Consider the following 24,966-nt stretch of genomic DNA (forward strand, 5'->3'; position numbering starts at 1 on the left):
GAGATTTGGCTGTGTGGGGAATGCTCAACACAAGAAAGATGGCCCCCACCTGCCGGCTACAGGGGAGGAGGATTCTACACAGGGAATGTCCCTCTTGTCCTCGCCTTGCAGCCACACAACTCAGTCTCTCCTCATATGTTTCTAACACCTTCCATGTCACTGTCCCTCTGCCAGATCACAGACAAGTGCCTGTGAGCAAGTCAGTCTGTGTGCAGGCCTTTTAAGAGGACATCTGGGTTTCCCACAGCCTTCCATCCCACCCAGTTGGTCAGAATCTCCACTGTTTTACACAGCCAGATATTGTGGATGTTCTTTCTGGCATTGGTGCTCTGAGCTGCGGAGCCGAGTGTGGGACTGGGATCACTCACTCCTCCAGGTGTGGGGGTCTTCTGTGGCTGAGATTTCCTTCTCAATTATCAACCACCACTCAGAGGTGTGGGGCCAGCCCATCTTGCATCTCTGCCCCACCTATCAGTCTCGATGAGGCTTATTCTTTGCATCCTTAGTTTTAAATCTTCTGTTCAGCTAGATTTCATATGTTTCTCCAGGTTAATTGTTCTATAATTTAGTTGTAATTTTAATGTGGTTAGTGGAGGAGGCAAGCACAGAATTTATCTATTCTGCCATTTTGGATCCTTCCTCATCAATGTTTTATTTAATATATGAATAGCTCCTATCTAAATATTTTTAAAGAAATATTTTAAGACAAATTAGGTAAACAAAGCTTTCAAATACTTTATTAAAATATGAAAGACCATTGATGATTCAAAAAAGCTTTATCGGAAAAGGCTCTGGTATAGGAACAGGCAAACATAATTCATATGTTAAGATTATTCCAGAATGAAAAAAAGTGGTGTAAAAATAGTAGTTACATCTATTAAAATTTAAACCCAAGCTACAAATAATTTAAAAAATCTAAACATGTGTATTTTATTTTTAAAGTAAACTTTCTGAATTCCTTTACAAGTTAAAGTGATCCTTTTACCTTTAGAAATGGTCAATGGCCCACAATACATTATTGCACTTCCGTAGCATCCATGTTAAATGTTCAGAAGTCACATCTTGCCAGCACACGGAGAGTAGCTCTGTCTCTTGGCAGTTCACTAATTATTTACCAAGCTCACCACCACTCATGTATAACCCAGAATTCCAAGTTATTGGTGTACAATAAAACATCCTTTTCCTCTGAACCATGGACCAGAGCATTTGTGTTGACTCACTCTGCTTCTAAAGACAGATGTGCCTATACATTGAGAACCTCACCTGCCACCGTACCATGTACTTATCACCCTTTATTGTTATTTTCTTGTCTTGTTACTTTTTTCTGTCTTTTATTGTTACTATTTTCTTGTCCAACTAGTAGTGAGCTGCTTGAACACAGGGACCAGGTGTATTTTTACTTTTCTAACCCAGTGCCTATTGTGTGTGTTGAGTGAATGAATTCTATGAGCCCTGAGGCAACTTGACATATAATCAAATCACAAGAGTCATGAAAACATAAAATGTGAGAAGAAAATACAAATCTGCATCATTGTGTAAAATCCTGGTTCACACTTAGGTTGCAATCACTTGGAGTTGTTAAAAATTTATGCAACCATAAGCTTTACTTCCAGTGGTCTGTATGGCTACCTAATAGAGAGACATAAATCAGCTACTCCTGAGCCATAGCTGAAGAGCTGCAGTTGCTGAAGCTTCCCCTTCAAAATGAGGTTTTACAGGAGTAGCAAAAATTGGGGCAGACAGAAGTAAATGAGAAGTCAAGTCCACTTTATCAGATTCACAGTATAATTTTGAATCCTGTAGCATCAATTGTAATAAACATTTATAACATATTTTAAATTATTGGATTTTTAAACTCCAAATTGTTCTGTGGATTTTACTCTCCAACATCAGAACAATGGCAAGAAGGTTGCTTTCAGAATTAAACAGAAATTATTCACTCTTTATCTAGTACTTGTTTTAGCACACAGTGGACAGCTTCACAAATCCCAAAACAGCCTACATCACCATAGCTAGTGGAGAGCATAATGTCTAATGTAGAATCACACATGACAAACATGAGCAACACAAACCAGCTATCCGCCATATAAGACGTTTAAAAATCAGTGCTGTCAAATGTTTCACTAAAAGTGGTGTTTTTGAGAAAAACTGAGGATTGTTTTTATTTATGTTTGACAAGAATTAACATTAATCTTTTATTAAGCATCACTATGTTTTAAACCGTTTCCCATTTGTAAATATATAACTGAAAATAACTTGTGGAATTATTTTTTCCTGCTCCTCATTATCTGCAAAGTCCATTTCAGCTTTTACATCATACTAGATGCTTCCATCACAGAACTATGATTGTTTTAGAAATGCATTTGTAGCCTCATTGAACTGTATTATCTACAATATATAAGACTTAGCATGTATTTAAATTATTGAACATAAAGTACAAGGTGTGTTTTTTTCACGGTGCTTTCAGGAAGACATCAGGATCTTCTCTTCTCCCTAAACAAAAGTAATAACAAAAATCAAGAGAAGATAAACTTACAAGCTATTAAAACTACAGGCTAACTTGAACTTATAATCATTAAATTTCCAACTGCATAAAGCTCACAGAGATACAACCCAATGGTACAGCTCAAGCAACTAGTATTTAAAACTGAACTATAAAAAATGGAATACTGAGCAGAAAAGAACAATTAGTCAATTCGTAAATTGGAGTTCTATTTCCATTTCTATTATAAAAGTCAACTATTCATTAATTTAATCTGCCACTTGAGTTTAATTGTCAGTTTATGCCTAAGCCTGGGTCCCTGTCCAGAAATAATACAACTCATTTTCTTTTATCATAAATATTTATTGTTTCAATTAGGCATATCCTCCTACTCCAAATGATCGACCTTTTTCAATAGATGAGTAAACAATTACATATCTGATAGCTTCAGACATTTTCTAATATTCAGTTGTTAGCTGGACACATACACTAAAACAACTTTGCTCAAGAAATCTAAGAATTTGTTCCTGTGGAATAATAAAATCTATTAATTTCATTTCCTTTGCCACAATAAAATTTCATTAATTCAAGAACCAAAAATTCAGAAATCAGGATCACATGGACCAGGCTAACATTAGCTTTTCCATCCCTGAAGGGAAAATACAGTTTACTAAGCAAAGGTAAAAACACCCACATATTCTCTGAGTTGTCCCATCTTTCCAATTATTTGTGTCTAAATTAGTGAAGTGAAATGGTAATTAAGTATTGACAGAAGGGACTGGGGAGAAGAAGATGGAACAAGAGAGGTTAAATGTTATGGGCTAATAGAATTTTTTATATTTTTGCAGAGTTTTAATAAAAGTTTATAGCAGAGCATATTGAACTCATAGCATAATATTAGTCTCCTCTCACTTGATTTGCTAGCTACATGTACTTTCTCATTGCATTTTTCTTGTAGAACTTCCTATATGTTTATGAATAGGTTGACTCATAACCCTGAGCTTCCAAACCCTGTCAAAATTTAACAGTAGGGTGGGAGTCTGGGCAGAAAAGGAAGGGGATGAAGAAGCAGAAACTTCCAGTTATAAAATAGTCACAGGGATGGAATGCACAGCGTAGGGAATACAGTTAATAATATCGTAATAACTATGTATGGTGACAGATGGTTACTAGACTTATGGTGATCGCTTCATAAGGTATATAAATGTTGAATCACTATATTGTACATCTGAAACTAATATAATATAATATGTCAAGTGTAATTAAAATAAATTTTAAAACATTAGCAGTAAACCATACCTGTAGTACCTTGTGTACTTCTAGCTGAGGACTTCTCAACTGGATACTGCAGAGGTATTACAATACCTTGATCTGGCTTCTGAAATGCTGAAATGAGATTTTTTATTTTCCGGAAAAATCTTTTATGTACCCCAGGTGCTGTCTGGAAAATAAAATCCAAGCAAATTATTCACTTACCTTATAATGATACAAAAAGGCCTACAAAATGTGCAAGAGAGGTAACATTTGTGTAACTTGTTCAAATATTTGAAAACATAAGGAAGAATTAAAAACAGCATTCCAGAAGAGCTTACTTTGGTTGGCTGAATTTCTCTGCAAGAGGAGCTAATGAGCTGTCATTTCAGTTCTCCCAATGGTGGTATTAGTTTGCCCAAGCTCTTGCTCATTGCTTTGCCTTTCCTGCCTGCTACCCATCATACATCCTGAACTCTAAGGGTATACAGGCCATTACGCACAATGAATTCACCGACAGAGAAGATGCCGTTAAACACAGAAAAAACACAGATCCTACAGGTCATTAACAGAAAGCCTGAATAACCAAAAACAAACAAACAAACAATTCATCCTCCCTGTCATCATCCCACAGTATAAAATGCTACACAGGAAATTAAAATTGACTGTTACGATACACACAACGCATGGCTAGTTAGCCCTATACACTCACCTCACAATATGTCCTGCTTCATTCTTCACATTAAATTTTTTCCTCCTTGGGAAACTTCCATATCCTTCCCCAAATTACTCTCTCAGTCAACACTTCACTGTGACAAGCTTTTGTCTATGACACGAAAATTAAAGACTATAAAAGGTCACCTTTGTTTGTTTGTTTTCTGTTTTTGAAGAGATCATTATTTGTAGGTGACTATTAAAATGTATTCCTTTCCTGACATCAATTGTCTTGCAAAGACACAGCTGGAAATCAACAATTTCCTGCAAAAGCTTATGAGTCAAGCTTTAGGCATTAGCTCAAAACTGTCATTTTACATGAAATAAAATAGTATTGCTATAAGCAATTGAACAACGACTAGCTTTTTTTTTTTTTTTTTAGAAAGTTGTTTTTCAACTATTCCACCTGCAAGATTTTTGAGGTGGGAGCTATTTATTAGCCTTTAATAAGAAAATATGAAATCTGGCATGCAGACTTCTGCCAACTAGACTAAAAGCTGAAGATACCACATTGTCCATAGTAACTCTCAGCCATTTCCTACATTGGGGTAATTTTTTTCATTGAAAGCACAGGGAAAGTTCTTTTGAGCTTTAAATTAGTGTCCATTCATAAGCTCACACAGCTAGGAGTATCAGTAGGTGTAGAACACTCTTGCACTCACCTCCACTTCTATGGTCAAAACACCTTCCCAGAACTCTACCTTATCCAAAATAACATGGCCATTGTTTCAGGGGTCCAAACAATTATTTGGCTCCAAGATAGAATCTCCAAATTGCAAAAGCAGGTGATTTGTACAAAATAACTCATTCTATTTTCCCTAAAGGACTTTCATTTTCAAAGCACTTTCCTATCTTTTGCCCCTACTAGTTCCTCAGATTTTGGCAGTTATTGGCTGATTTGGTTTTTCTCATTTGACAGATTGAAAAACGGAAATACAGGGATGGCCAGTTGGCTCAGTTGGTTAGAGTCCAGTGCTCATAACACCCAGGTCGCTGGTTCAATTCCCATATGGGACAGTGAACTGCGCCCTCCACAACTAGATTGAAAACAACAACTACCCTATGATCCAGTAATTCCACTCCTAGGCATCTATCCAGAGAAATCCAAAACTCCAATTCAAAAATCTGTATGCACTCCTATGTTTATTGCAGCACTTTACACAATAGCCAAGATATGGATACAACCAAATTGCCCATCGGTAGATGACTGGATTAAGAAACTGTGGTACATTTATACAATGGAGCATTACGCAGCCATAAAGAAAAAAAGAAATCTTACCATTTGCAACAACATGGATGGATCTAGAGAACATTATGTTAAGCGAAATAAGTCAGAAAGAGAAAGACAAGTACCATATGATCTCACTTATATGCGGAACCTAAAGAAAAGAATATGTGAATGAACTAATCAGAAACAGTTTTGGGGACAAAAAGAAAAATCCGAGAGTTGTTAGATGGGCGGGGGGGGGGGGGTGGGGACAAGGGGAAAGGTGAAGGGATTAGGAAGCAGCTGGTAACCACAAGATGGCCTCAGGGATTTTTTTTTTTTAATTTTTTTTTTTTTTTTTTTTTTTTTTTTTTTTTTTTTTTTAGAGATGGAATAAACAGGCCCTTTTATTTTCTAGTGTAATTACTCACTTACTTGGTTTTTAAAAATTATACATGGTCATTACAAAAAATAAATTAGACAGTATACAACCATAAAAACAACAACAAATTGTTCCAGATCTTACCACTCAGAAGTAAAAAGTATTAACATTCGATGAACATTATTTTAGACATGTGTATGTGTATATATATGGGTTGGATAAATATCCCTCTACAGTTAAAAAAAATTACTAAAACAGTTTAAAAGATACACTCATTATTAAGCCACATATTTCATTTTATTTTTTTTATTTTTTTTGTGTGTGTGTGTGTGAGCTCTCTTTTTTTTTTTTTTCATAAATTTATTTATTTATTAGTTTCAGGTGTACAAAACAAGGTAATACTTAGACGTTCATCATTTATATCCCTCATACTGTGAACCCCCCTCCCCCCATCCACTATCCCTCCGACCTCACACTGAACCATCACATTATATATATAAAATTATAGTTGGCATTCATTAATGTTTAGCTTCTGATGTACAATGCCATGATCAGGTATCCACAGTATCCCTGAGGTGGTCTCCCAAATAGGACGCATGTCCATCGGATACCCAACAAAATCTTTACAACATTATAGAATACCTTCCCCAAATTAATTTTCAAAAGAAAAACCCTGAGGCCATCTTGTGGTTACCAGCTGCTTCCAAATCCCTTCACCTTTCCCCTTATCCCCAACCCCCTCCCACACACCCATCTAACCACTCTCGGTTTTTTCTCTGCGTCCCCAAAACTGACTCTGATTAGTTCATTCACATATTCTTTTCTTTAGATTCCATATATAAGTGAGATCATATGGTACTTGTCTTTCTCTTTCTGACTTATTTCACTTAACATAATGTTCTCTAGATCCATCCATTTTGCTGCAAATGATAAGATTTCTTTCTTCTTTATGGCTGCGTAATACTCCATTGTATAAATGTACCACAGCTTCTTAATCCAGTCATCTACCGATGGGCATTTTGGTTGTTTCCATATCTTGGCTATTGTGTAAAGTGCTGCAATAAACATAGGAGTGCATACAGATTTTTGAATTGGAGTTTTGGATTTCTCCGGGTAGATGCCTAGGAGTGGAATTACTGGATCATAGGGTAGTTCCATTTTCAGATTCCTGAGATACCTCCATACTGTTTTCCATAGTGGCTGCACTAATCTGCAGTCCCACCAACAGTGCACTAGCGTTCCCTTTTCTCCACATCCGCGCCAGCATTTGTTGTTTGTTGATTTATCCTCAGGGATTTTTGAAAATTAATTTGCGGAATGTATTCAATAATGTTGTAAAGATTTTGTTGGGTATCCGATGGACATGCGTCCTATTTGGGAGACCACCTCAGGGATACTGTGGATGCCCGATCATGGCATTGTACACCAGAAGCTAAACATTAATGAATGCCAACTATAATTTTATATATATAATGTGATGGCTCGGTGTGAGGTCGGAAGGATAGTGGATGGGGGCAGGGGGTTCCACAGTGTGAGGGATATAAATGATGAACGTCTAAGTATTGCCTTGTCTTGTGCACCTGAAACTAATAAAAAAAAAAAAGAAAGAAAACAATGACTTGACTTGAAGATGAGCTGAGCCCTCCACAACTAGACTGAAAACAACAACAACTTGACTTGGAGCTGATGGGTCCTGGAAAAACACACTGTTCCCCAATATTCCGCAATAAAAACTTTAAAAAAATAATGGAAATACAAAGAGTTGGTTCAGCTTGCCCAAGGTCCCACAGATGACCAGAGGCAGAAATGGCTCTAGATCCTAGGACCTAGTCTCTGCCTTTCAGATCATCAGGACTAGACCAAACAGATTCTGGTAACAGATTTTGGTGAAGTTAGAGTCACCAATCGAAAAGAAACTCCTTCAGTATGGAAATATTTGAAACCACACATCCTTTTAGCTGTTCTTGTGGCTTGTAAAACCATCTGTCAACAGAAGTATCTTTTTTTCTGGGGACTTATACATAGTTAACACTTGATTATCCATGCTAACAGAGAGAAATAATAGCACTGGATACATAAAAGCAATTTGAATTTGGGATGAATGTTTCTTTGGCAAATAACTGATCTCATTTATAGTGTTTTGCTTACTTAAATAAGTAAAATTATTTAGGATCTACTGATCTACTGATGATCAAATATCCAGAAAAGCCCAAAGGAACCAAAGTCAGCAGGGGGAGGTTAATACAGTTTTTACAATATACTTCTGGCAAGGTACATATTGATAAATGATATTTGACGATATGTAGAATTCTCTGAATTAACAATTTAGCAAAATTATAGCCTAAGTCACATGAAAACAGTTAATACACTAGACAATGAATGGACATAATATTTGTTATTCATAATTCAGTGGATCCAGTGTTCAATTTTATTCCACTCTTTGAAACAAATCTCAGACTTACCCAGAATTTTAGCATAATCTTTGCACTGAGGATGGAATGCTACTGCCATGATTTTTCCTGCAGTGTGGCAAACTAAAGCATTGTTCCAAAAAACATGTAAATATCTGTCATTTACCCAATTTTGAAAATATTAATATGTTTACCACAATAATTGTACCACTCACTGACAACTCCCATCCTGTCACTGAATTCAACTATTGTTCAAATTTGCACATTTCCCATGTTTTCATCTCTTAATTATCCATGGAATCATGTTTTGGATCACAACTGGTCTTCAATAAGCTCTAGAGAAATTTCTTCCACTCAGGTTATTGAGCTCTGAAAATACACACTAGTTTAATATTCACCTTAGCAAAACCATAAGTAAGAAGGCAAATTTAGCAGACAGAAAAAATGCAATGCTCATTTCAAATGATAAACGTCTAAGTATTACTTTGTCTTGTGCACCTGAAACTAATAAAAAATACATTCTTGAAAATTAAATAAATAAATAAATAAATAAATAAATAAATACATAAATAAATAAATAAATCTAAAGAGTTTTTTAAAACTGTTTTCCCTTTGGAGAAAATATGCCAATCTTCTGCTCTCTTTGTGCAGAGAATTACAAAATTATTACATAAACAGGGTGAGACCAGACAACTGAATGAGAGAGTATTTATGTTCAATAAGCCCTTTCTTCCTTAATATGATCACAAGCATGTAATAATCTGCATATGATGATATACTTGAAATGGAAGAAAACAAGTTTGAAGACAAGGTTAATAACTTAAGATCCTTTCCATAAAGAATACTCTTCATCCACTGAAGGCTACTTCTCTAGGGAGAAGAGCTATTTCTGGTCAAATTTTACACAAATATATGTGTGTATATCATATACAAATATTCTTCATAATAAATGAAATTTAATTTCTTATTTAATCATCTCCACAGTGATGCAGAGAATTTTTAAAAATAAACAAGCATAAATTAGTTTTGATTATAATGGTAATGCTTTTCCTCTAATTAGTATTGCAGTATTAATTAAACTGATATAAATAAAGCAAGAGTGTGTGTGAAAATTTGCCCTAATTCATCTCAGTAGTTCAAAACATTTATAGCTTGCAATTTGTGCTTTCTAGTTTACTGATGAATTTGTAAGAGTTAGAGCTGTTTTAATTTTTTTATGTCTAAGCTTTAGAATTTCATTAATCCATAGATTGATTGAGTTATTAATAGAGGTGGGTATTAGCATTTATGAGGTATCACAATTAAGTTCGCAAACTCATCCTAGAAAAAGTGGCACATAACTCATTGCTGAATATCACTATGGTCACCTTTGAAGTGCTCCCCTTGGGAAGCTATGCAACTAATGCCAGCACCTAGTCCACCCTTCAAAGCAATTTTGGAACTTTTTTTCTGGAATGGCCATCAGAGCTGAATCATATTACACTTGATGTCCTGAATGTCATCAAAATGTTTTCCTTTCAATATTTCCTTTATCTTCGGGTAAAGAAAGAAGTCATTTAGGGCCAGATCAGGTGAGTAGGGAGGGTGTTCCAATACAGTTATTTGTTTACCGGCTAAAAACTCCCTCACAGACAGTGCCCTGTGAACTTCTGCATCATCGTGATGCAAGAGCCACGAATTGTTGGCAAAAAGTTCAGGTCATTTTTGCCTAACTTTTTCATGCAGCCATTTCAGCACTTCCAAATAGTAACCCTGGTTAACTGTTTGTCCAATTGGTACAAATTCATAATGAATAATCCCTCTGATATCAAAAAAGTTTAACAACATTGTTTTAACTCTTGATTTGGACTGACAGAAATATTTTGGTCTTGGAGATTTGGTTGACTTTCATTGTGCACTTTGACACTTTGTTTCAGGGTGGTATTGGTATACCCATGTTTCATCACCAGTGATAACATGGCCCAAAACATCATCTTGTCTCTCCAAAAAATCTTGGCAAACTTCGACTCTCCTTTGCTTTTGTTCATTGGTGAGCTCCTTCAGGACCATTTTTGCACACACCTTTCTCATGCCAAGATTTTCAGCTAAGATTTTCCTAACTGTTTCTCTATAGATGTTTACTTGGTCTGCTATGCTTCTCACAGTCAACCAATAATTTTGATACACAATTGAATGTTTGCAAGGTTTTTGTCAGTTCTGCTTGTTACTTGCCACCCTGACCTCTCTTCATCAGTGATGCGTTCTCTCCCCTCAGAAAAACATTTAATCCATTTGTACACTGCCATTTTCTTCATGGCATTATCCACATAAACTTGCACTAACTTGTCCCTGATTTCACTTCCCCTCTTGCCAAGTTTAACAAGAAATGTAATGTTTGTTCATTGCTCTAATTCAAGCTCAAACATTCTCGCAATGGCACACAAAAACATGCAACAACAATAATGAACACCACTCAACACCACCATATATCAACATGAGCACAGCTGTGAGACATGACATACCAAGGTTATGAAACCTTACTGTGTTGTTTGTACAGAGCTGCCAATGCAAGCATACGGTGACAAGTTTTCAAACCTAACTGCCATGCTTCATATATTTTCAAGCAGCTCATAAGTAATTGCTCTCATAAAGATGGACTATTTTAAGGAATCAGAAATCAGAGAAAGCATTTGAGGTCAAAAGTTTCAGCTGTAGAGACCTCTGCATTGGTGATACATGATATACTACTCTCATATACAGAAATAGATTCATTTCATGGGCATTTCTTGCAATGTTAAAGTGATTTCCAAATGTTTTCAAAGCCATCAAAACCCATTTCTCTCATGAAATCTTACTCAGAGCCCCAGTTGATAAGCAAAATAAAGGGGAATTGCTCAGATTAAAGACAAATTGTGGGCCCAAAAGCATACCCACTCATATCCTTCTCTGCCTCTGCCATCCCCAGACATCCCCAAGGCACCCAGGTAGAAGAACCTTAGGATTGTGCAGAGCATAACTTAAAAACCGCTGCAATGTTTCCTCTATCTCTGTTCCACCTCTCCATGTTCTTCACACATGGCTCAGCTGGGAGTCCTGCCTCCACGGAGAGCAGCGCTGATTACTCTAATACTTGGAAAATTCTCCCTTCTTTGAGTTCCTTTGGTAAATAACGTAGCATTTAACTATATACAAGGTATGGCAATTAAGTTCAAGAACTTGCCACCGTATGCTTACATTGGCAGCACTAAAAGTTTGACACAATCCTTCAGCTTTTTAAAAATCTTTTCCCCAAAGTGAGACCACTCCATGCAATGGAGGTTAAAAAGAACTAAGACCAAAACTCTCTAAAGCCTTCTAAATGATCCATGAACAATTTTGGATTGGCGCTTTAGTGATTTTGAACCTGGTGAATATTTTGGGAATGTAGGCTTTGACAGCTTTTTTACAAAACCCGCCAAAATTACAAACACTTCCCCAAGACACGCAGAAGTAAAAATAAATAAAAGAGTTATATACCTCAGCACTCCAAGAACCTGTGTCTGTCTGGGACACTCGGTATGTATAAATGTAACCTTGATACCTGTGAAAGAATAAACTCCATTACTGAAAAATTCCAAAAGAATAATGCGTGCTCTAAATTTGAGCTTAACTATTACATATAAATGTTACATATTCTGGGATACACGTATGTGGCACCATGACATTCATAGGAAGAAAAGCCTGGGAATCTAACTTGCTTGCATATTACATCTGGCTAATCACAGCTTCCAGTAAATTTTCTTTATCTTTTCCTTTTTTAAAAAAATTGTGGGAGCTCACACTTCTAAAGATTTGTCGAGTTGAGAGAAAGTTTGGACAGAAAGAAACTAGAGACGTGTTGTAACTGGTAAAAATTGTGAATTATTAAATAGGTTTAACAAAGTACAGTGTTGTTATTTTAAGTACATATAGAGCCTTAAGGTGAAAACATTTCACTGGGCTAAGGTACTATCAGGCCCACTTAAAATAATAGTAATAATATTAATTATAAATATAATACTATATTTCTATACTACTATTATATGTTACTTTATAATGTATTATAATATACAAGTAAGAGCAATTTGAGTTATAAAGGAGTCCTGCTAAAGTACTTGAAAGCTCCTTGTCCTTTCAGATAAATAAACATTCTCCCTCATTACTCAGTGTGCATGCAGATTGTATATCTATATAGTGGATTTCTACTACACACCAAGAGTTTTATATGCTTTATTAGTTTGCTCAGGCTGCTATAGCAAAACACCATAGACTTGGTAGCTTAAACAAAAGAAATTTATTTTCTCACAGTTCTGGAGGCTGAAAGTCCAAGATCAAGATGCCAGCAACAGAGGTTTCATTCTGAGGCCTCTTCTCTTAGCTTGTAGGTGGCTTCTTTCTATGTGCTCGTGTAACTTCTTCTTTGTGAGCATGTGTGGAGAGAGATTGCTCTCTCTCTCTTTTTCTTCTTCATGTAAGACCACCAATCTTATTGGATTAGGGCCTCACCATTATGACCTCATTTAATATTAAATACATCCTAAAGACCAATCTCCAAATACAGCCACATTGGGGGTTAGGCTTCAACATATGAATTTGAGTGGGGCATGATTCAGTCCAACTCATTCCACACTGGTGCCCCAAAATTCACATCCTTCTCACATTCAAAATACATTTGTTCTATCCCAACAGCCCTCAAAGTCTTAACTCATTCCAACATCTACTCTAAAGTCCAAAGTTTCATCTAAATATGATCTAATCATATTTGGGTGAGACTTGGAGTATGATTCATCACGAGGAAAAATTCTTCTTCAGCTGTGAACTTGTGATACTAGACAAGTTGTGTGCTTCCAAAATACAACGGTGGGACAGGCATAGGACAGACATTTCCATTCCAAAAGGGGGAAAAAGAAGGAAAAAAAGGATTACCATTCCCAAGCAAGTCTAAAACCTCACAAGGCCAATTTCTTAATGCTTGAGAATAAGCCTCTTTGGATTGATGCTCTGCCCTCCAGGTATACGAGGTGACACTATCACCCTCACAGCTGAGGGGGGGAGGGCTACCCACTCAACTCTGTTGGGCTCTGATCCTACCTTTGAAACCTAGATGGAAGCAGACTTGCCTCCTTGTACTGTGAACTCTGGGCAGGTGGTGGGACTGGCATCCCTGATAATCTCTGAATCGCCTTCAGAGCCATTCTTCCTTTTTCTTGAAAGATAAACCACATTTGCAAACAAATTTCCATGTTGTCCTGTCCTGTTCCCTTTGATTCAAACTGACAGTGTCTCTGATGCTTTGGTCCAAACTCTATTTCTGGCTTCTGGTGAGATGGCTAGTTAATAACATGGGTAATCTTCTTAAGGAGTGATTGTCCAGCCAAACCCTTGGTGTTTTCTCCACTTTTTACCATATGGGTAGGCTAAGAATTTCCCAAATCTTTAAGTTCTGGTATCTTTTTGCTTAACAATTCCTTCTTGAATTCATCTCTCCCTCTTTGCATTTTACTATAAGCAGTCAGGAGGAACAAAGCCATTCCTTCAATACTTCGTTTAGAAAGCTCTCCTGTTAAATATCCAATTTGCAAGTTCTGCCTTCCACAAAATACCAGAACACAGTTCAGCTAAGTTCTTTGCCATTTATAACAAGGATGGCCTTTCTTCGAGTTTCCAATAACATGTTCCTTATTTCCTTCTGAGACTTCACCAGAATGACCTTTAACATTCACAGCTCTACCAACATTGTATTCATGGCAATGGAGACTTTTCCTAGCATGCACCTCCAAACTCCTCTAGTCTCTATCAATTACCCAGTTCCAAAGCCACTTCCATATTTTTAGGTGTTACAGCAGCACTGTACTTCTTGGTACCAAAATCTGTATTAGTCTGCTCAGGCTGCTATAGCAAAAAAACTGTAGACTGGGTGGCTTAAACAAAATAAATTTATTTTCTTACAGTTCTGGCGGCTGGAAGTCCAAGATCAAGGTGCTAGCAACATAAGTTTCATTCTGAGGCCTCTTCTCTTGGGTTGTAGGCAGTCACCTTCTTGTTGTGTGCTCACATGACATCTTCTTTGTTTGCATGGAGAGAAATCTCTCTCTCTTCTTTTTCTTCTTATAAGGTCCTCTTGGATTAGGGACCTACTATTATGAACTTATTTAACCTTCATTACCTCCTAAATACACTATTTCCAAATACAGTCACATTGGGTGTTACGGCTTCAACATATGAATTTTATGGGAGCACAACTTAGTCCACAGCATATGTATTATCTATTTTGGACCCCACAAAAGTCTTATGAGCTTTATATTGTGAAATTCATTTTATAGATGAGTAAACTGAAACTTTGAGAAGTTAAGTAACCAAAGTCACACTAGAGATCAAGCAGCAAAGATGGATTTGAATCAGGACTCTTTGACTCTAGAGTCCCAGGTTTTGATCCCCACACTATAATATATACAGAATATGTATTGCATTTTTTTATATATGGCAATGCTACTTAATTTGCCTAATAAATTTCTACTTCATAGAAAAGTAAGTAAACTTTATTCAGAATAAAGTAAACTTTATTCTGAATTATTTGAAATTATGAATCTGAATCTGGATCAACAGTTTTATTTAAGACATTTTCTGATTGTTGTTCTTAGGCACAAATTTAGGTCAATATAGATCTTTGGTTAGAATACATGCTAAACTCAGTAAAAATAAGTGTGTTTAAACTTAAAAGAACAGATGACTCTAAAGCATTCCAAGCAGAAGGTCATCCTTATGTAACTTACCTCATTTACCATTAACCCCCTTTAGAACTAAGTCTTTAAATATGTGGATTAAATTACAATATATTTAATCAATATCCATTGATACTGGTTACCTAAGGCACCAAAAATAAAAACAAAAGAAAAAGAAAACACTCTAATCAGGTTCATTTAGTTCGTGAAACCAAAAAAGAAAAAGATCAATTTAATTGCTGGTATGATTACAGGAAATGTTTCATTTTTGTTATGAAGGTTTGCTGGAATATTCAGATCATATATAAAATAAGTTAATATATGCATATGTATAATATGTTAAATAAATATAAAACATTACATTGTTAAAGTATTGTGTGTTTTTAAGCAATCAAAATCTACCTCAAAGCCCACTGATTTCAATAAGTACTCTACAGGGAACAAGGCAAGAGCTTTGATTTCCGTTTTTCACCATGGGAACTTGAAATATAGGCTTGAAATGATTTTCTTAAAGTCACACATAAAATGGAAATAGAAGCAGGGAAATAGCATAGATCCTTAGTTCTATTTTCCCTATAGGAAGTGATTAATAACAATAATTCAGTACCATTAAAATGTGATGTAGAAAAGCATTATTTAAAAATCTCAGCAACAATGCAAGCAAAAATTTAAGTAACTGGTTTTCCACTTTCTAAAATAGTGGGTCTCTAAAAACTACAATGAATCTATTTTCCTACTACCATTCAGCCTCATTTAGTCAAAATAAATGAGTCTGTTTTGAATGTTGTTTCCTAACGAATCTGATCTTATCTCACTTTCAGTTAAGCAGCAGGAACCTAAGTACCACTTCAAAAGTCCTTACCTCCTTCAGTCTCTGAACAATCTGGTGTCGGTGACACATAAAACTTCTCATAATTAACCCATCTAATATTAACAATTTCCTACTCCCCAACCCCTCAAATTTCTGAATGAGCAAAATTGTTTCACCCCTCGGATAAGCCAGCAGTTCATCTCTTCTACTTTTAAGTCGCTGAAGTAACTGACCAAGGAAGGATCCCTGGTAGTCAACTCTCGCTGTCACATGTCATGGATGGAAGAGATTTAAAAGAGTGCAATTCAAATTATGCTCCCAGGGTAATAACATTGGCATCACTTGGGAGCTTGTTAGAACTGCAGAATCTCAGGCCTTACCCCAGAAATGCTGAATCAGAATCTGCATTTTAACAAGATTTCCAGGGGATCTCTAAGAACATTAAAGTGATTAAAATGCAAAGAGAATACCCACATCTCATTGGGAATATTAATGGAAATTTCCTCAAAGTCAAGCTGGCTTCTTTCACTCACCCAGGGCACTTCTCTGTTATCTCCTCCAGAGTCAATCAGTCTTTGCTTTAAGAATGCAATTTTATTTAAATATAAGCTGAAGCTTTTTCAATTGTTTCAGTCTTCAGAGAGCAGTGTTTCTGAAACATTTACTCCCTCTTTCCCAACAAAATTTTGTAGTTTTGTTTGCTGCAGCTTTTACTATGAAACAATAACTTTATAATATAAAATAAAACTAAAATATGGAATACTTTTCAAACTAAACATACTTGTACTCTCTCCTTGTCCACTGGAAAAAAAATCACCATTTTAGCAAATAAATTGGCAAGCTATAACAAGAGCAACAAAATCATGCATATTTTTGACCTATTGACCTTGCTTATCTTCATACACTCCAAGGAATCAAAAGGCAAAAGCAATTTGACAAAGATTTTCATACTAGTTCTATTTTAATAGTGAATAAAATGGAATTAACCTAAGTATCCCTAAATAAGGAATGTTACTCAAAATAAGGAAATGGTAGCAGAAAGAACGTTTCAAAATCATACCAAAATTCCAAGGTGTTAGGGTCCTATATTTTTAAAAAAAACAATGTAAGCACATGGATTATGCTGATATAAAATGATGGTATGTAAAAAAAAAGTGGACATAAGGAGAAGTCACTCTGATTACAATTGTTCAAAACTATCCCTGTATGTATATAAACTAGAAATACACTTAAACTAATATAAATGCATCCTGGCATATTAATGTTCCCTACAAAGTTACATAAGTGACTAAAAATATTTTTTAAAGAAAAGGAAGCAAAATTACTATTTGGAGCTTTACAAATATAGCCTATGCTATATTCATTTTAAAAAACTGTTACATCTCCTTTAGGATTATCTTTCCTCTGACTCCTTCCATTAATACAAACAAACCAAGAATGTAGTGTAATTTTAATTTTCCTCCTCCATCAAACATTTTGTTAGACTTGTTAATAAGTCTGGAATTTAAAAATTATCATGAAAAAAGTCTAGAAAATGAATAATTATTGCCAATTATTTTTTAAGTAATATTTTGTATTTTAATGATTACAAAGCATATGTTGATTCAGTCCCTGCTGATATTAAAATTCACTTTTTCTCCCAAAAGTGTCCCCCAAACCTTAAAAATGTGTTCTGGATAGAAATGGACAAGAAGAAAGCAACCTGACTTATTTCTTATTTTCTCAAGGGGTCAGTGATGGGGACAGATCTTGGTTTAGAACAGACAAGACCAGACCACATCAATTCCTTCTTTATACCACTTCAAGGGCAACACAAAAGAAAAACTTTAGCTACATCTTACTAAATAGCGTTAACCTTTTAAGTTAAAGACTGAGGACCAGCCCCTTCCTTAATGAAATGCCACAACTAGATAACATCTACATGACTAATTACCATTATCTCTATAATCCTCGCCCTATTTATCACAATGCAATTAAAAATCTCAAAACACTCCTTCCACTCCAACCCAGAACCCCTAGAAGTGGCATTGCACTTCTACATGGCATTGCAAGCAAAGCAAGCTAGAACCCATGCTGTCTATGTCTATACAAACTAATGTTATGTGCAAAATTCAAGACACAAGTATAATGTAGCTAGTTTTTGACAAATATTTCAGAACTTTTATATCTAGAAGAATGATATCCTATACAAAGCCATCATTATTGAGACTATACTCTGATTCAAGCGGTCCCTGAACTTTCTATGGCCCAGTCGTCATTCTTTCAGAGTGAATTTGAATTTTCAGAACTGTCGAAATTCATTTAGCTTCTAGTCTGATGGCAAAATTATGTAATACCAGTTTCGATGATTCCTGACAACAAATATAATCTCTTCTCCTGAACTACCACATAATGTTTTATTTATTGACTCCTATGATGATCTAACTTTGTATTGCAATTATTTATATATCTTTTATTTATATTAACAAATACCTACTACATGCCAACTTTATAAATATTAACTTATGCAATAGTCCTCATAAATAATCCCATGAGGTAAGTACTATTATCTTTCAAAGATAAGGAACCTGAGACATACAAATGTTAAGTAACTTCCCCAAGGTAAAATAGCTAGTTAAGGGCCAGAGTTGGGAGAGCCAGACAATCTGGCTGGAAAATTTGGGCCCTCTCATATTAAAGGGCATAAATTAACAAATCGGTCTTAAGGTAAATACAAAAGCAGAAAAATTTATTTTTCTGCCCCCACAATACTATAGTGCTGGTAATACAAGAATAAATAGATTAATTGAACCAAATAAATAGTTGCAAAACAATAACTATTATATGTAAGAATGTAATATATGGTAAAGTAGGCTAATAAATCAATGGGGAAGGAAAGTTATATTTATAAATTATACTGGGACAATTGTTAGCTATTTCAAAACAAAAGCAAATTAGATCCTTTCTCTACATTAAAATAAAATTCCAAATGGAATTAAATAGTTAAATGTAAACTAACTAAACCATCAATTTAAAACAAAACCTGAAGTGAAGTTTTATGACATCTCTGGAGGAGAAAGAACTTTCTAAGCTGGGAAGCAAAGAAATCAGACATCAAGAAAATGTGTGATAGATTTGATTACTAGAAATGTCAATTTTTGTGTGTATCAAAGAAAAGTATTGGGAAACACCAAACTGAGAACAGATACTTGCAACAGATGAAGGATTAGTATATAAAATCCCATAATGTGTTAAGAAAAATAAAAAAGATCCAAATGGTTAAATGGGCAAAGTACACAAAGAAACTACAATAGATTACTGACCATATAGAAGACACTCAATCATTAATCGAAGAAATATGAAATAAAGAGTGAGACACCAAATTTGAAGGAGAATTTTTTTAAAACAAGAATACCCATTTCCAGGCCGGGTTCAGTGAGACACTCTCATGCATTATTGGTGACAGTTATATATAAATTGGAAGAACTATGTAGGAAAAAAATATTTGGTGATCATGTATACATAAAGAATCCTAAACTGTGCATGTTTTCTGACCTAGAAATTGTACATCTTTAAAATTCATTGTAAAGAAGCAATTACAAATACAAGGAAACTTGTATGGACTGAAATATGAATCATAATGCAATTTATAATAGCAAAAAGAATGGAATTATTCAAATGTCTAAAAATAGATGACTAATTAAGGAAAATATAGTACATTCGTTGGCTGGAATACCATGCAGCCATTAAAAATAATGTTTAACAGACAATAGTTTAGTGGTTACCAGAAAGTAAGGAGGGTGGGGGGAGGGACATGAGGGTAAGGGGGATCAAATATATGGTGATGGAAGGAGAACTGACTCTGGGTGGTGAACACACAATGGGATTTATAGATGATGTAATACAGAATTGTACACCTGAAATTATGTAATTTCATTAACAATTGTCACCCCAATAAATAAATAAAATAAATAAATAAATAAATTAGAGACTAAAAAAATAATGTTTAAAAATCATTCGTAAGACATTATATATGAATGGTTTTTTTTTTCATGCTAAGTGGAAAAAACGTCAGAATACAATATTGTAAGAGCATATGTGTGTTTACAAAGCAATTTTTAAATTAATATATAGAGAAAAATCGACAATATTCAATAATAATTGACTTTAGGTTATAAAACTATAGACAGTTTTCCCCTCATTTGCATTATCTACATTTTTCAAATTTCTATAATATGAATAATCAGGAACTATTTTTAATAAACTTATTATGCAAAAATCTAAATTTACTTATTGAAAATAGAAGAACAACTTCTCATTTTAAATAAAGGTGTGTAGTCCTATAAATGGAAAACTTCCTTAGCACTTGATGAGGTTCAGTTTCCCAAAACTGAACAAAGAAAAAGGCCACACCTAAAGGCCATGACTGGGGCTTCAGAACTCGGGGAAGGAGCAAGCATATTTTGAAAGTATCGTTTACAGTTTGAAGGCATATGCAATGTGTTATTTCTACAATAAAATACAGGAACTGAAGCTCAACCAAACCTTCTTGGATAATGCAAATAAACAAAAGATAGAATAAGAAACTATTCTGAAAATGCTCAACATCACTAATCATCAGAGAAATGCAAATAAAAACCACAATGAGATATCACCTCACCCCAGTCAGAATGGCTATCATCAACAAGACAAATAGCAACAAGTGTTGGAGAGGCTGTGGAGAAAAAGGAACCCTGTTACACTGTTGGTGGGAATGCAGACTGGTGCAGCCCTTGTGGAAGGCAGTGTGGAGGTTCCTCAAAAAATTACAAATAGAATTACCATATGACCCAGCAATCCCTCTCCTGGGTATCTACCCAAAGAATTTGAAATCATTTATCCATAAAGACATGTGTGTGTGCTGCAATGTTCATTGCAGCTTTGTTTATGGGGGGCCAAGACATGGAAACAACCAAAATGTCCTTCGATAGATGAATGGATAAAGAAGGTGTGGTATATATACACAATGGAATACTATTCGGCGTTAAGGAAAGATGATATAGGAACATTTGTGACAACATGGATGGATCTTGAGAGTATAATGCTAAGCGAAATAAGTCAGGCAGAAAAAGCAGAGAACCATATGGTTTCACTAATATGTGGTATATAAACCAAAAACAGAACAAGACAAACAAATGAGAAACAAAAACTCATAGACACAGACAATAGTTTAGTGGTTACCAGAGGGTGAGGGGGGGTGGGGGGAGGGAGATGAGGGTAAGGGGGATCAAATATATGGTGATGGAAAGAGAACTGACTCTGGGTGGTGAACACACAATGGGATTTATAGATGATGTAATACAGAATTGTACACCTGAAATTATGTAATTTCATTAACAATTATCACCCAAATAAATAAATTAAAGAAAAAAAAGAAGAAATAAAAGGAAACTATTCTGAGCAAACCCTATAATCAGTGCATGTTTGTTAGCTTTACCTTCTTGTTCATGTATCTATGACACCATTTACATTGTTATTCCTGCTGCACATCATAAGCATATACATTTTGGTTTAAAATGAGTACATGGTTTATTTCAAAATAAAATGTGATTTTGTTACTACAGCATAGTACTAAATTGGGGGAATGAAAAGTTTATGTCTATCAAAAGGGACCTTTGTCTCAAAAAAGTTGAGAACTTATAAAAGGCAATGTATCTGTGTGCCTTGTTTCTGCAGCATGGTCTAACAATCACCATCTGAGACTTGGAGGCCCAGTGTGTCCATCAAAAGATGCTCAGGGCACTCCTAATTTGCCTGCTATTTTATGCTACTTCATAAGGAGGTTTGCATGGAGAACCAAGAGTCATAAAAACTGCATTTATGCAAGATTCACTTTGGGTGAAAACTTAAATGTTTTAGAATTCCCCACCTGCCTAAATTAATTCCATATATGATCTTGGCCTAAATGGGCAAAAGACTAAAGTTATCCTTATATGTTGCATATTTTACCAACAGCAATCTTATGCAGAAGGCAGGGCACATATTACTACTGCTACTTTACAAATATGGAAACCAAGACCCAGAGAAGTTGAGTGACTTCCCAGGAGTCCACATGCTGGCCTGATATCAGTCCATAGCTCTTTGTAGTAAATAGCATTTGCTTTGACAGTTCATTCATTAATTCAAAAATATATATTGGGTGACTATTATGTGCTTCATAATGCTTTTTATGTGCCAGACTATGTTCCTGCTGCAGGTGACAATGTCCCTACTTTCATGGAAATTACATTTTAGCAGGAGAGCCCAGCAATAAATAAGTAAACAAACAAATCTCAGATACTTTAAGGCTCCTTGAAGAAAAAAATAGAGTATAACAAGGACAAGGAGAGGGTACTTATTTTAGATAAGGTGATCAAGAGAGTCCCCTCTGAGGAAAGAAGCAAGAGCAACATTAAGGACGAAGACCCTAAGGGGGAAGCATGCTTGGCAAGCTTGAGAAACAACAAAGATGACAGTGTGGTTGAAGCCTGAGGTGCATCTTGCTACACACTGTCCTCTGTTCTCCCTCCCTTGCACAGGCTTTTTTTGTACCTTATTTTTCACCTCTAACTTAAGGGGCCCTCCTTTGTCAGCTTTCCTAAAGAAGCCCCTTTCATGACCCACTCACTCCTCCATCATCTTTTGATAATAACAAGGCCTAAGAATTCTACTTGGCTTTCATTGACCTTCCCCAGTTTCTGCTTGGGAAAAACAGTAACATAAGCAAAACATAAAGATCTGAGCCTAAGAAATTCAACAGCTTCCATTTATTTCCTTTGAAGCCTTTATAATAAATGTATTTAGCATGGCCTGAGAGGTACCACAAACGTGACTTGACCATTAAAAAAATAAATAAAGTAAACAATGAAAATCCTCTATTATCAGCCTCAGTGTAATCTTTCTTTACTGACCCAGAAGGTACTTCAAAACCTTGCAGTACATCAGTAGGTACCAAAATTACTACCAAACATTTTCCCTTATTTTGTTTCTGTCTAGAACCTACTGTGCAAGCAGCTGTTTCCATGGGTGTTTTTTATCATGCTGACAAAATGTAATTGAGCTAGTTACTTCCTTAGAAATGCCCCATGAGTACTGAAAGAAATTGACTGGGAAAAAAAAAGGAATATAATAATAATAATAGCTTACATTTACTGAACATTCACTATGTCTCAGGTCAAGTGCCAAAGTTTTTACCTGCACTATGGCATTTAATCCTCACAATCTTATGAGGTAGGTAGTAATATTATTTTATGGATAAGAAAACTGAGAGACTGAGAGGTTAATTGCTGAGGTCACAAAACCTAGCATTGGACTAGCACAGGATTAAATGTCAGGTCTGTCTGACTGTGGAGCTCTGGAGCAAAGATGAAGTTGCATCTGATTAAAAATAGGACGTTAGACAAAAACATGGTTAGATAAAGGGCAAAAGTGATTCATAACAAAGGTTTTTCCCTCCATGTCCTTTACAACTATTGTCTGTTCTAACTTTTATTAAGAAAGGGTCCTATCCCACACACAACTCCTCTAAAGAAAGCTAAATAAGCAGATACAGAAAGGCAGTTTTACTCACAAACATTCTCCTCTCAACATCCTAACTAACTGACATTGTATTCTTAAAGTAATGTATTCAGTTTCTTAGTGTTCTTCCCCTCCCTGAATTTGATGGTCTTCCTTTGGGATGACACCTTCAAATACATTTAAAGAGAGGTGTAGAGAAGCCTTTTCTTTTGTCAGGAACTGCTGGCCCCAAATCTGGCCACTCTACCATCCCCGGGCTCTACCTTTCCGGCCTCTACTAGAGGTCAAAATGGAAATCGGGAGACTGGGTGTTTCTCGGAGCAAAGGTAAAATCTAGGCTGTGTTTGCCCACCCAAAGTGGCATTCACTGCTCCAAAAAATTACTGGGGAGTACTTTCTGGAGAGTGAAATCCCCAGTGAGGGGACTAAGCTAAAGCATGATCCACCATAATCCTGGGCTGGACCTAGATAAGCCTTAGGGGCCATCGGGTGGGCAGTGGAAGAGGCTGCGACCAGCTCCTGTGGCCCACACATTGCCTGCCTCTGCCACTCATGCCCACTGCCAGTGCTCACCCTCTGCAGTTCCTGGACCCAGCCACCACGACATACTCACAGCACACACAGGCAGTACACGCCCGGGACACTTTCGCTGTCCCTCAGCAAATAGCTGCCATCTAGACCGGTGGCGAGCAGGAGTTTCTCCCCTGTCTCCCGGCTGATTTTGCCATGATACACAGCCACGGCATCCATGGCCTGGTGGACTCTTGGGCTGGCTGAGGCGTGGGACAGCAGAAGGGATGCTGCTGCTGCTCTTGCTGCTGCTACTATGCACGAGTCAGCCACCTGACTCCCAGTTAGGCCAGATGTGCAAAAAAGAGAGAGGAGCACCAGAACAACAGGATGTTGTCTACCTGCCTTAAAACCTCCTTCTCACACTTCAATTAAAACCAGCTCAGCAATTTAGCAGCTTGATTATGGCCACAGCGTTCGATCCCCTACCTGCCCCACCCCCACAACACAGGTTTCATGTGGAGAGGGGAGGAAAATGGGAAGAAGGTCCTTGCAAGATTTGGGCTGTACTACCAAAGTGTACACAGAGGAATGCTTGGTAATACTTTGGTTCTAGCAGTTTTCCAGAGGCTAGCAAAGATGACAGCTTAACTAGTTCCCAAATAAGTTGATGATAGAGGCAAGTTGTACATGTCCTTCTTGGGGGTCAGAAAAACACTGACAGAGAATGAAAGTACCAAAATCTCTGAGACCAAAACACAGAAGCTGTCACTACTATCACTGTGTAATCACTATTGAGCACAGCCAGGAGTGCCCTGCAGCAAATACTGATTTTTTCTCCTTTCTTGTCCAAGATCCCAAAGTGCTGGTTGACATTCAAAAATCAGTCTATGTCTGGTAACTGGTCAAGATGGGGTGGAGTAGGTAAATACTGTGCTCACATCCTCCCATGAGCACCTCAAAA

At 36.2% G+C, this 24,966-nt stretch overlaps 1 protein-coding gene across 1 annotated transcript; it reads right to left on the bottom strand.

Annotated features, from left to right (window-relative positions):
* Positions 1–711: 711 nt before the first annotated feature.
* Positions 712–24,323, bottom strand: SH2D1A (SH2 domain containing 1A). Its single transcript, XM_081042327.1, has 4 exons — positions 24,106–24,323; positions 11,943–12,006; positions 3,782–3,923; positions 712–2,493 (listed from the first exon to the last, which is right to left on the bottom strand). The coding sequence occupies exons 1-4, from the start codon at positions 24,240–24,242 to the stop codon at positions 2,453–2,455; spliced, it is 384 nt and encodes a 127-aa protein (XP_080898453.1). The 5' UTR covers positions 24,243–24,323; the 3' UTR covers positions 712–2,452.
* Positions 24,324–24,966: the final 643 nt, after the last annotated feature.

The sequence above is a fragment of the Rhinolophus hipposideros genome (genome assembly GCF_964194185.1).
Source record: "Rhinolophus hipposideros genome assembly, chromosome: X".
NCBI lineage: Eukaryota > Metazoa > Chordata > Mammalia > Chiroptera > Rhinolophidae > Rhinolophus > Rhinolophus hipposideros.